We start from the raw sequence: 13,533 nt of genomic DNA on the forward strand, positions 1-13,533 counted from the left end.
TTTTCTCTCCACTGAGGAAATTAAAAGAAAATCATGCTTTTTCTTCCTCCCTCATTTGTTTCCAAGAAATCCTAAATGGCACTTCAGAAGTTTTGCACTTCTTCCCTCTGAATTCATGTGTGCATGTGTACACACACATTCCTTACTGATCCCAGACAGCCCATTTTGGATCGAGTTGCAGTTAGAAAATGAGTGCATATTATGATAATATCAATCAATGTTTGAGGACACTTGAACTGTATGAATATTCATTTTTTTAAAACATACAAGCCGACCTCTTAGTTTATATTCTCAAGGAAAGTGAGACATGCTCATGTAGGTATGAACGTACATGCATGGTAGAGGGGAAAAAAATGAGACAGGAGGAAGGCAAGAGTGACCATGTTCTGAAAACACCACTTTAAATTATTTGTCATAATTTACGTGGGTAATTAAGCTTTTATGTGAGCAATTTCCTGGGTGTTGTAACAGAAGATAGCTACATACACCATTTCTAATCAAACTGACAGAGTTTAAAAAAAGAAATCTTTCTTCATAGCACATATCTGCACTTCACCATTCTCCATGCAGTCTGTAAAGCACTCCTAGAGGTAACATAACTCAGATAGCAATGTTTATGAAGCTCAGAGAACGTGTACACACGGCCCCGTGGGACAGCTTGGCATGCACACTATCACTGTCAAGAATCGAATCAAGTCTCCTGCACAGCCTTTTTTTTTTCCTCACAGGTCTTTCAGACGTTGTGCTGGCTTGCCTTATAGACCAGCCTATCTGTCTTTCCTTGACTGCTCCAGCCCATTTTATTTCTTCAACAGCTTTAAGGCCAAGTCTTTTTTAGAAAGAGGCAGCATCTCCCTCTATTAATCTCCAGGATTGTACTCTGGGAGATCTTGTCTCGAAACCACTATAGATATTACCAAGGGCAGGGGCACTCATGATCCAAATATCTATTGATTGGAGAGGGCCCATCCAGTGCACATGCACACAGACATACTTCTTCTGGTTGCCATGTATCTATCATGTAAATTCTAGGCAGAAATACAGGCACAAGATGAGGGACATCTGCTGCGTGCCTGCAGGCTGGCGTCACAACATATAGACAGCTAGCCTGATGCATCCAGCCTGAACTAGGCTCCTGGGCATGTGTTGCTGCCAATGTTTGCCAGCAGTCCTACCCCCAAGGATTCCCAGTGCTGGAGCAGGAACGCCTCATACTTTCAAAGCACCTATCGGCATCGGTGCTCAGGGGGAGCCTGCCTCACCTCTGGGGTCAATCTGCACCAGTTCCTTCTGAGTCTTACTTACACGGGTTCCTACCCTGTCCCTGGACAAATCCATAGTCCAGAGAGCTTTGCTCTGAAAGTCCTTACCTTCTTCTGAAGGTCTGATTGTGCCACATGTAGATGTTCACTCATCAAGTAGTTCACTGTTATCCACTTGAGTGATGAAAAAGGAATCTAACAGGCCTGAGATTTATGATTTCATTTAAGACAAGTGCTATGGCACTGAACTTAATGTGACATTCACATGGGTGTCCTACAGCTTCATAAGTTACTCTATTCATTCACTCAGACATTTTTTCAGATACTGAAGTAAGACCCACTACTTCCTGAACCTAAGGAACATTTTCAGACTCTATTAAAGTCACAGAATTATAAAAAAAAATCTTGTACAGTAGCAGGAGCTAACCAATTTAAAGAATAATTGCATGTTTTTATTAACAATTTTGCCACTTCATTCTTTGGCTCCCTCAGAACAGTTGCTTGCCCCGGTGAGTTGTTGTCTTTAAAGTACTTATTTAACACCTCCTGTTCTAATGCTGCTTCAACTGTATTATGTGAAGAGAGTTAATTAGGAAAGAGAGCAAAAGAGAATTACATCATTGTAATAACAGTACTTGGCATTTAGTAGCATCTTCAGTTTGAAACTCTCAAAGAGATTAATAATTATTATTGAAATAATTCTCACAAACTACTGAATAGTAAAAATGCTCAAGTCTATGCTTTGCTACAGAGCAAAGCTAGGAATAAGGCTCCCTGTTCTCAGGTCTGTACCTTAACTACTAGACAACCGTCCATCCTTGCCTTCCTTTCTTTTAAAGTCACAGAGAGACAGAAACAAGTGAAATTTACAGGTAACCACCAAGAACTTTTTCCCAGATGTCACATCAGGCTGTCAGCAGTGAGCGAGCATGTAGGTTGCTACTCAATTTAAGAATAAAGACAGGATATAAATGTCCTCAGACTTCTCTTCCACATGGAATGTATTACGTTATATTATATTGCAATCTTGTATGAACTACACTGTCTAAGGCACACTGGACACATAGGCAGGCATGGTGAAAATGCCAATCAATGATATTGTCATCGTTTATAAGGCAGAAATCTATAATGAAGCCACAAAAGTGTCCTTGATACTGTGTCACTGATCGTAACTGGTCATAAACAAAGAGAAAGTTGGGTTTGAGGTATCTCAATATATTAAAATCAAAAAATTAAACTACATGAGCATGAACCCTCCCTCCTATCCCTTCACAAACTCTCACACATCTGTTCTCAGTCTCCCAGAAAAAGCACCAAAAATGCTAAATGAAATAGGACAATGAAAAGAGAGACACACTTCTGAAGGACTTTAATTTCCAACAGGCAAGATGGATCTGTGTATATGATGGACCTTACCCTACCAACCTAGCCTACCAAGGGAAAAGCACTAGTGGCTGAAATCCCATAGCTGCTGCCACCACAGCTGCTCCTGCCATGACCCTTCCCATTGCCACTGCTCTGCTACTTCCTGTTGAGCTGCCAGGAAAGGTGTAGCAGCAACAGGAGCCAAAGCAATAGCAACAGCAGGTCTCTCATTTTAAGCCCCAGCATTTTGCATTAAGTAGCTTCAGTCTGGAATACTATAGCGCTTTTTCTGTGGGACATATAAAAACTGAATCTGCTATTGCTTAGAATAACCACACAAAAAGAGCTTCTTAAACATCAAGCAGTTAGAATGAAAGATTGTTTGCGACTTTTTTTTTCCCTTCTACACATCAACCAGCTCTCCCAGATACTCCTGATCACAAAAAACCCACCTCTCCCCTTGCTTTCCTTCTCTCTACTTTGCCCTTACTTTTCCAGCCAGTTGTTCTCCCTACAAACCAGTCCTTTCTTCTTAGTTTCATGTCCTACAACCTCACAAAGCATTTGGCCCACCCAGTTCTCTCTCCCCTACTCATTTCTTTCACCTCTTCATTTCCTGACCAAGAGTCTCACTCTCTAAATCAAGTACCTTTTGCTTTCTACACTGCACAGCTGAGCACTCCACTCCTGGCACTTCTTACTTCTCTCTCCTGCACCACACACTTGCTGTGGCATGCAGATTGCCCACATGAACTCAGCTTCACAGAACCTGATGGTCCCTGCAGTACATCTATGAAAAATTTGCAGCTCATTATCTCCTGAGAAAACCTTGATGGCAGTTTTCTTAGCCAAGAGACTTGCCTTCACATAATTCTACTTTTATTCTTCTTATTGTTAGCTGAGAGCATGAAACACTGTAATTGACATAGACCCCATGATACTTTCCTACTATGCACATCTCTTCTCATTATGCTTTATCATTAGTTGATGAAAGAGACAACGGACAAGTCACCTCTTTTTCTGTTCCCAGTCTATGTCTGTCTGATCTAATCAGCACTTTATGCTAGCAACTGCCTTTTATTACGTGCTTAATACAGTGCATAGCACTGTGAGGCCTAGATTTCTGCTGCATCTCTATATCCAAATAATGATTATTAGTCCTTTTTTTCAGGTGCCATACATTTCACCCCCAGATTCACCTACTGCAATAACTTTTTTTATAGTCTTCCAGTTACTCTATAAACTAAGGTTTGGTTAAGGTTGCTGCAGACAAATGACTCGATCCTTCCATCATCATTAAAGCCTTTATATCTACAAAATGGTGATACCCGCCTTAGGAAATACTGCTTTCAGGAGACGACTTTGACAATTAAAATATAGTGATTATAAAAAGCTAACTAGGCATTTTCCAGCACAGACCTCTAGGTAAGACCAGAGCCTTGACTTTGGAATCGTGCTCTGCTCCAAAATTTCAAGGCCAGGTAAACATCTTCAGCCCAAACTCAGCCCTTTCTGCATCCCTTGAGTACACCCCTTCTCCTATTAGTCAATATTGCTCTTAGAGAAAGAAAAAAACCCAACACATTAAAATCTGAAAAGCAAACAATTGCTGCTCTGGAAAATCTTTTTACTTTTTCCTTCAAAGCCCCTATCTTTCACTCTTTACATATGGCTGAAAGACAATAGTCATTTGAAATATGAAAGCTCTCCTAGTAGAAAAGTGACCACACAAGACTAAATGCAATAGGACTAAAAGCTTTTCTCCTTTTGTGTTTGCTGTGTGGGAAAAGAACCAAGGATTTGTTGAAACAGCAATCTGACAAAGAGAAACAGAGAGGGAAAGAGATAACAGCTGATCATCCCTCCCCCCTAAAAGACCAAAAGAAAATTGAGACATTAGAAGAGAAATCCTTGCATTTAAAATAGCAGACATTGCTAAATCCACTTCACATCATGTATTAGCTACCCTTTAGATGGTGGTCAGAAAAGTCAAAATCTCTCCTTTGTTCACAGTTTCATTATTATTACTCTCCTTCTGTGTCACTCCCTCTGTTTAATAGCCTGGGGTCAGGCCCCAATTTACCAAACTGCACGTTGTTAACCCTATAATGTATTTACTACTTTCTGCCTTCTCAGCACAGTATTACTACCCATGCATTGCAGAGAATATATAACGTATTACAGTCTGCCATATGACTTGCATACGTAGTCAATAAATAAAATATGGAATATTTATAAAGAACTTACACCCATCAAACTGAATACACAACATATGATTTTATCATATTCTGCTGTATTTTCTAAAAACAGTGTTAGTTTTCCTCCTTTTTGTTGTGCAACAGAAGATGACTAGCCTTTTCAGAGTTTCACGAGGGATGAAAAACATGAAACTCCCTTTCCAGTATGGCCCACAAAAAAGGCTGTCAGAATTGCAGTTTTTATGCTCACCTTTGTATGGGGACTCTTAGTTTTCTTAGGGAGATCCTCTGACAACCCCTGGAAACGACAGGGGTTCTATGCTTTGCAACAGCACCACAGTAGGAAAAACTGCTGCTGCTCCATTCTAAAGTATTCCTTATCAAGGACACCAGAACTGCCCTGCCACCCTGCTCAGCTCAGGGGTTAAAAAAAAACAGGTTGGTCCTGAGCCTTCTTCTATCTAATAGTCCAAATTAACCATGATTTTGACAAAAATGAATGACGCTAAAGTTCCTACAACAATGAAAATCTGAACCCAGTTTTTTGGTTACTGCTGGCTTCAGTAGTCTGTTCATTTATCAATTACTTAGCCATGGAGCCTGCAAATTGGCAATGTCAAAGCTTTTGCTGACTGCTAATTCTCTTAGGTGATGTATATTGCACAAATAAGAAAGCTACATTAAAATGCCAGCATTATATACAGCACGACATTCTCCACTCTCCCTGAAATGATTTATCATAGTCATGTTCACACTCATTCAGCCTCCTGCGCCACAATTTATTGGGAAACTGTTCCATAATTGCTGGTATGACTTTGACAAGAATTATATGATGAGAAGATTTCAGTCATTAACCATCTAGAAATATCAAGTGTTATCCTCACATATGACAATGAAAGCTACATTGACACTTCATCCAGTCACATCACTTTCCATATCCATACATATTATCCCTTCAGGAAGGGTGCTTTTCTTCTAGATGCTATGAAAAGTCCAAGGAGGCAGCAAGACAGAATTTTCAAGCCTTTTTAAAGTAAAACGCAACAGCCCCTGAACCAAAATCCCCTACCCTCTAGCTATCATTGCATTTGGGGGAAAGCCTATGAAAACCAAAACATATACAAATAATGCCACAAGCAAGGAAAGAAATTAAAAATACAATTGTTATAGTAGACGGTATGATGAAGCTGGTTGATTTACTGTGTCTACATGCACAAAGGAAACATTCGTATGTTTATTTCCCTGGATATAGTACCATTGCACCTCATGCTGTGTTGCACGCCGTAGCTCAGTTTCACTGCAGAAGAAATTGCTCATCCATTCATTCTCCTGGATATTTCTCTGCCTTTAACACTGAAAGCACTAAGGCAAAAAAATGAATGCCTAGCAGTAGCCTTTCCAGTCCACATTTACATGCCTAAATATACTTGTGAAGCATCATCAGACATTATTGGATCCAAGAGAGCTCTGGATGCATCACACCATCGACCCCTTCAGCATTATTTTAAAATCATGCTGCACGTTTCAGTGACCAAATATGGACTTAAAGTTAAGCATCCATTTCATTATGATGACAGGTATACCTTGCTCTACCCTGTTGCTATGGTAACTGATATGGTAGCCATGAGATTTATGGTAAAATGTATTCCCAAAAGGTAATTTTTTTTCATTCTCACTTGCATGATTGTACCAAACTACTTAATTACAAAGAGAACTCAGAGGATATGCTCTTAGCTGAGCTCAGCAGCTCCTACAAGTCTTGCATTCACCTTCTTTGGGTTTAAATGCAGGAGATAAAATATACCGATGCTTTAAACAAAAGACGTCAAAATTCTTGCTCCACATGAAACTAATGAAAAATTAAGAGGAGATCATATGCTAACCAGGACTTAACTGAGTACAGCTATCCCAAATCCTGTACAGCATGGAAGGGAAAATATTTATCACCTGTGAGAACATCATTTTTGGCTTCACTGAAAAACAATGGAAATGATTAAAAAAATTCCAGACACATTTCCTGCCTGTTATCGAACACACATCAGAATTCTTCACCTGGTTTAACATTTTAAACATACATTATGGTAAGACTATTTACATTCAAAGCTGTAAATGTTACAGTTTTCATCAAAATTCTCAGTTTTCAAAATTTTTATAAGTCAGGTAAGTGAAAAAACCTACTTCAGCAGCAGCTGAGAAAATAGTGCCACAGCTGGCACACCGGCAGCTGGGAAAACGTTCTTAAGCTACAGACATTCAAGTAAATGCACACCACAGCAAACCATTATTTAAGTTCTTTTCCTGCCTCTTTTCCTTGTCAAGCTGAAAAGAAGCCAGTATTGCATGAATGAAAATATTTTCACAATATTTTAAATTATAAAGTTGTCATATTCTTACATTTTGTACATTTCTTTTTTTAAATATGATGATGTTAAACTAACTCAGAAGCTGATTTAGTGTTCAAGGTTTCCATGGATCAAAGTTTTAAAGTATGTTTCTGTTTTAATAAAATTTTCAGTATCAACCTTTGCATTTGCAAATATACGTGTAACAACCTATCTGAAATCTAGCGGGTAGCTCTGATACTTTGTGAAGTGCTCCCACTGACGCTGGGGCCAGACTGTACACCCAGCCCGCAAAAAACCACAGGAATGCCTAAGTTGTTTTGAGGGGAAATAATACAGCCCTCATCTCAAAGGGATCCTGCAGAAAAGACATATTACATCCACCCAGACATCTCTTGAAAATGGAAGACTAACATAACTGGACTAGTACTATATGACATGGGACAATCAGTGTAAATTTGTAGTAAACCAAGTAATATTTAAAATGTTAGGTGCTTTCATAAAGGATGAACAATATGATATTTAAATTGAATTCAAATATGACCTTGTAAAAAGATAATACATCCCTCTAGTTAGATTGACAAAAAGAGATATTCACAGAGGACACAAAAAAATTTGAAGCAACTGCAGGTTCATGCTGCCAAAGAAACCACTTCCCAAGAGACTTCAGAGCATGTTTCCTACTTGTCCACGTGATTATATCCTTCCCGCTCCAGCGCTACACATAGTGCCCATGTTGCTTCTGAATCTTTTTCAAACCACTTTAGAAAGTGGAAAAAAAAAAATTAAAAAAAATCAACAGTTCTTGGCTATAGTGATATTATCCAGTGCTATAAGCAAGTGAATTTAGAGCTAACAAGAACTAACGGCCACACCCCAGGAATAAATGAATCATTTCACCAAATGTTACAAACATCTAGATCTTTTCCTTACCTGCCTCCTGTCCCTCTGAGACGATGATGAAGAGGAGGCACTTCTATGTGATGGAGTGGACGTTTTGTGAGCTGGAGATATACTTTTCTCCTCTGAACTCATCTTTGCAGCAAACTTGTAGTAATGATCTTGTGCTCTTATCACTCATGTACAAAAAGGCAAGGGATAGTCTTCTGCATCCTTCTGTTTCACAGTTTATGGACAGCCAAAGAGGAATTCAATCTCAGCTGAACTGAACCTTAATAAAGAAAAATGTGAGAGAAAGAGTGAATGAATGCACCCTCGCTCCAAAGTAGCTCTGCAGCAAAGAAATCTGTTGACAGTCACTATTTAATCCAACAGATCTCCCAGTTTTTTACTTCCCAATAGCTACCCAGTACAAACACAAATACATTGTTCTGCATTCTCACAGAAGATGAAAGTGGTATTACATTATTTCAGGAACCCCTACGGTTTAAGGGGGTTCCTGAAATAGGGTTTAAGGCTTAAGGAATTTACAGCAATTCTCAGGTAAAGGTTACAAATCCTCGACAAGGGGTCATTATCCCATCTTGCATAATATTATATGCAAGTAATTACAGTTACATTATCAAGTAACTCCTTAGGACTTCCTGTACAACACAAATACACTGAACAGCCCTTTATAATCAGTACTTCTTAAAAATTAGATTAAGGACTCTGCAAGTTGGTTTTTAAAAGCAGGTCCCTCTTTCAAAAATAGTGGCCTCACTGAAGGGGTGGACAACCCAGTTTCACGAATCAGCACCTTTCAGATGGTGCAGAGCTCACCACACGCTCACGTCTTGCTCTCAAAGACAACTGAAAGATAATACAAAATGTTTTGACCAGAAAATGCTTTCAGCCACAAGACTGTGGGCAGGGGGTATTAATCTTTTCATCTGGACAAAAAAATTCAGTATATTTGTTGAATCCCAGGTACAAAAAAAATATGTATTGATGAAGGCAGGAGCTACCCAGGGCCTAACTCAGATACTCTGGGCTGCCATGTTGGGTGCAGTGCCCAGGTATGGCAGCGCAGGGCTGCAGGGGTGGTCTCTGTGAGGAAAGGCTGGGGCTGCCCCAAGCTGGACACAGCCGGTTCCAGCCAGCTCTGCAACAGCCCCACTACAGAGCATAGCTAAGCCTGTCAGCAAAAAGATATTTAAGAAAGGGCAGAAAACACAGTAAAAGCAGAGGAGGAGGAACAAAACAAGTGACAAACAACCCTGTGAAAACCAGGGTCAGAGAACGGGGGGGAGGGAAGGTGCCCCAGGCGCCAGAGCAGAGACTCCCCTGCAGCCCATGGAGGACATGGAGAGTCTTGAAGGAACTATGGCCTGTGGAGCACCCACGCTGAGCAGATTTCTCCCTGAAAGACTGCAGTCCGTGGGGAACCCACGTCAGAGCAGGGGAAAAAGTGTGAGTAGGCAGGAGTGGCAAGGAAAAACTGCTAGGTACTGACCACAAACACCATCCCACCCCCCGCACCACTCGGGGCAGGGGGAGACTAGAGGTGTCAGGAATGAAGGAGTGAAGTTGAACCTGGGAAAAATGGGAGGAAAGGTGCTGCTTTAGTGTCTTTCATTTCTCACTACCCAAATCTATTTTAAGTGTCAATAAATTAATTTTCCCTAAGCTGAGTTTTGCCCACAACAGTAATTGATAAGCAGTCTCCCTGTCTTTATCTCGACCCACGAGCTTTCTCATCCCATTTTCTACCCCCATGCCACTGAGGCAGGGGGGAGTGAGTGGCTGGGTGGGCGTTTGGCTGCTAGCCAGGGCTAACCCACCACAGCTACAGGGGCCATTCTCTTTACTGTTTACTCAGCCACTACTATGTGTATTACCTCTTTGCGAGTATTAGATACTTTCTCTCACTTACTTCTTTCTACCCAAACCTTTAATTTCCATCCAAGAACAGAAAAATAGATACTTAGAACAGCACAGAGGATATTTGTGTCAATAAATAGTCAAACACTACCTGTCAAACACTATCAAAACATTGCAACTACATCACCAGTACATCATGACAGTTCAGGAACAGAGTTACAGTTCTCAATGTTTAACAGATTACTTTGATCTCGCTTCAGCTGATAGATACTGTGTCTGATCTTCCATTAACCTTGGATAAAATCGTTCTCTGAATGATGTCGTCTGCTTGAAGCTAGCATCTATCTTCTCCACGGCCCTCACTCTAATTTTGAAATAGTGCCCTTCCACATACACTGTGATGACAGCACACCAAGGGTCAGCACAGCACAGCTAGCTTTAGATGGGTGTGGAGAAAGGTGCTGTCCTGCAACATGTTAAAAGAGATCTGGACAAAAATACATTAACTAACACTCAGACATGATTGCAGGCTCAAGAAATTATGACATATGGAAGACAGAGCTCTAGCTTCTTCAATCACAACAGATATCGATGCAAGAATATCATTCTGAACCGACATACTCACACAGAGGCAGTGAAATAATTAATTACATTGTGCCTTGCGGCCACTAGCTTCCAAATACTGCACGCTAACAAACATCCTTCTGCTGGAGCTGAGATCTGTGATGACTCATAAGTGACAGATACCTTTTCTGCTTGCTGTACTATGGAAAGTGGAATGACTTCACCTTATTAGTTATCAGCACTTTTGCAAGTACAAATCTCATCTACATCTTACGGATGAGCTTCCATCTCCACCAAGGAGTCTCCCATAGAATTACAGATCCCACATAATATCCACAGAGCCCACATAGCATCCCAGTGGCATGACTGGGAGGACATGGCTGCTCCACCAGCAAAAGCTGCCCACATAGCCTGAACATCTTGGCAAATTCTCTATTCTTTTCACGATGACAAGTTCCTGCTAGAAGAAGCCTAAGAAGATGGGTTGTGCTGTAGCTGCTAGAGCCAGCTACAACAAGACAGAGGTTGCAGGAAGAAAGAAACAAGCTGCACAGCACATTTGTTTCAGAACTTCAGAGAGAAAACATAATGCAAGTTGCACCCAAAGAGAGGCTTTTCCTTCTGTCCTAGCACACAAGGGACTGCTGATCTAGTTTAACAGCATTTTCATATCCTACAAATGCATCAGGCAAACTTTAGCCAAAGAGGTGTACCGACAGTGATATCTCAAGGTCTATGCAATTTTCATATAAATCAAAAATCAAATTACAAAAATTAGAACACAAAAATTATAATCCTAGTTCACAAAGCTGTGCAGAACGGTTGAGTTATTTAATAGCTAAAAGGACAAATTTTCAGTCACTTTCAGCTATGAGGTCACTGAAAAATTTTTAGCAGAGCAGCCTTTGGGCAAATGAAAATCAAACCCTTTTTAAAACATCTGATCTTCACTCAGTTGACTCATGTGGAAAAATTTATATTTAGTATTGGCACAGGAGGACAGTGATCTGGCACTTCAAGTGTGTTTTTAAGGCTCTCGAGAAGCGTAGGTGCTGTTGTAAGAAGCAAACACAATGCTAGCAAGTGGTACATAAGAAAAACAGTTCTGTAAATAGTGCCAGGTTTGAGATTCTGTAAAGTATGGGCTTTTTCTTTTGAAAGGTATTTAAAAAAAAATAAAATAGTGCCTTACACCACAGTCACTCTGCGGCGTTCCCCAAGCATTAAGAGCTGAACCTAACCAACAACTTGCTCAAACCACACTGATTTATTGATAGCAGTCTCCCAAAAAAGATACGTAAAACTAAACCAGCCCCCTTCACACTACAAGAAGCAAACATTTCTTCTTGCCCTATTTAACAGCAACAATAACTTCAATACAAAATTGCTATTACTTGTACATAGAAATTTCTGATAAAGAAACAGTTCAGGGTTAAAAGTCAAAAAAAGGCAAGTGGGATATTTGAGAAAACAAGCACTGTAAGCACGACAAAAAACAATACAAATTAGCAAGAGCTAGCACTGAGCTTTTTGTTATTGTTCTTGCACATTGAATTTGGATTCTGTTTCTTTATATTGCTAAGAGCTTATCTTCCAATTTTGACTTAAAATTTGGGTAATACATCTTTTTTAGAGCATGTTAGAAGGAATAAATTCAGTGAAACTGATGTAAAGAGACACCAGTCTCTCTGTAACTACGATTGAAGCAAACAATTATAAATCTAATCTTTTGGCCAACAAATTCAATTTACCAAAATGAAACCAATGCTTTTGAGACATTTTTCACGGGCTTTTTCCATCAGTCACTGGCAATTTTGCTATTGACTTCAGCAGGAACAGAAGCAAGCCGTATACCATGGTAGAAGATTTCTAGAAAATAATAGAAAATCTAAAAACACATTCAAAAACCATGATGCTGGGTTTTGGGTGGGTGGGGGGTGTCCCCCTAGTAATTGTGCATTTGTTCTGATACTGTTTTCTGACAAAGATCAAAACATCTGACTCATTGTACAAGGCCAATTTTATCATCCCTTTACTTCACAGGAAATATGTCTTCAACCTGAAATTATTTTCATTTATTTCAGTCAGACAACTCAAAAAGAATGGCATTATCTGGCATAAACAAGGGTAAGAGTATTGGCCATTGGTTATTAATTGATGCTTATCCAAATATCATTGACTTGTAGGCTGCATTTTGCACCACACCAACTAAATCCCTCATGAACTGCTCAAAACCACCTGTCAGTTTAGGACCGTAAGTTGATTCAGCCCATCAAACATGACTGTGCACTGGCTTGCCTGAAAGCTGCTTTGCCACGAGCTCCCAAGGCAGGAAATACATTCATTGCTTCCAGTGTACAAGAAGAGACAGACTTCCTGGAACATGAAAAGCAGACACTGCAGAGAGATTTCGGTCATCACAAGTATCAGTCGCCCAGCTGGGAGTTTTGTCTTCAACTTTTTTCATTGGCACCTCAACTATTTTGGATTTAAAACGTCATTTGTAATTTAGTAATCATAAAAATTATTTACTGGTTCTTCAGTACATTCTCTTCTAAGTTATTTACTTATTGTTTATGTAAGGTGATGTATATAGAAAGGTAAAATGCTCTGCCTAAACTCAAGGAGAGAGTGAGTCTTCTAAGCAGAACATGCAGCGAGGCCTTAACTCCGATGCATAAGGAAAAATACCATATGCCATGATTGTAACATCCTCCAGATGAGGCAAAACATCTATATCTAATCCTATTTATAAAGGAATACAAAATTACTGTACAGAAACAACAATAAGAAATTATTTAAGAAATATACTAAAGATTCTTTACTGAGTAGTTAAGAAATTGTTATTCTTTCTTAAGTATCTGGTATTGAATACTTCTTTTATAAATGAGAACTATTCCACCACATTCTTGCAGTTAACCCCTACTACGTTTATTTTTTAAGCCGGCCTTTGAATTCAATGTGGGGTTTTCCCAATGATGTTTTTGTGCTTCATCTCAATTGTTACAGCTTGTCCAAGCCTGGAAGGAAAAAAACCAA

The 13,533-nt window shown here is 39.7% G+C and overlaps 1 protein-coding gene across 1 annotated transcript in view; it reads right to left on the reverse strand.

Moving 5' to 3' along the window:
• OSBPL6 (oxysterol binding protein like 6) overlaps positions 1-13,533 on the reverse strand; it is a 75,702-nt gene that overhangs the window by 44,837 nt on the left and 17,332 nt on the right. The window contains exon 2 of the mRNA XM_050900044.1: positions 8,101-8,338. Coding sequence (XP_050756001.1) covers positions 8,101-8,202 — 102 coding nt within the window. The 5' untranslated portion in view covers positions 8,203-8,338. The remainder of the gene's footprint in view (positions 1-8,100; positions 8,339-13,533) is intronic.

This window comes from Gymnogyps californianus, chromosome 7 (assembly GCF_018139145.2).
Source record: "Gymnogyps californianus isolate 813 chromosome 7, ASM1813914v2, whole genome shotgun sequence".
Taxonomy (NCBI): Eukaryota; Metazoa; Chordata; class Aves; order Accipitriformes; family Cathartidae; genus Gymnogyps; species Gymnogyps californianus.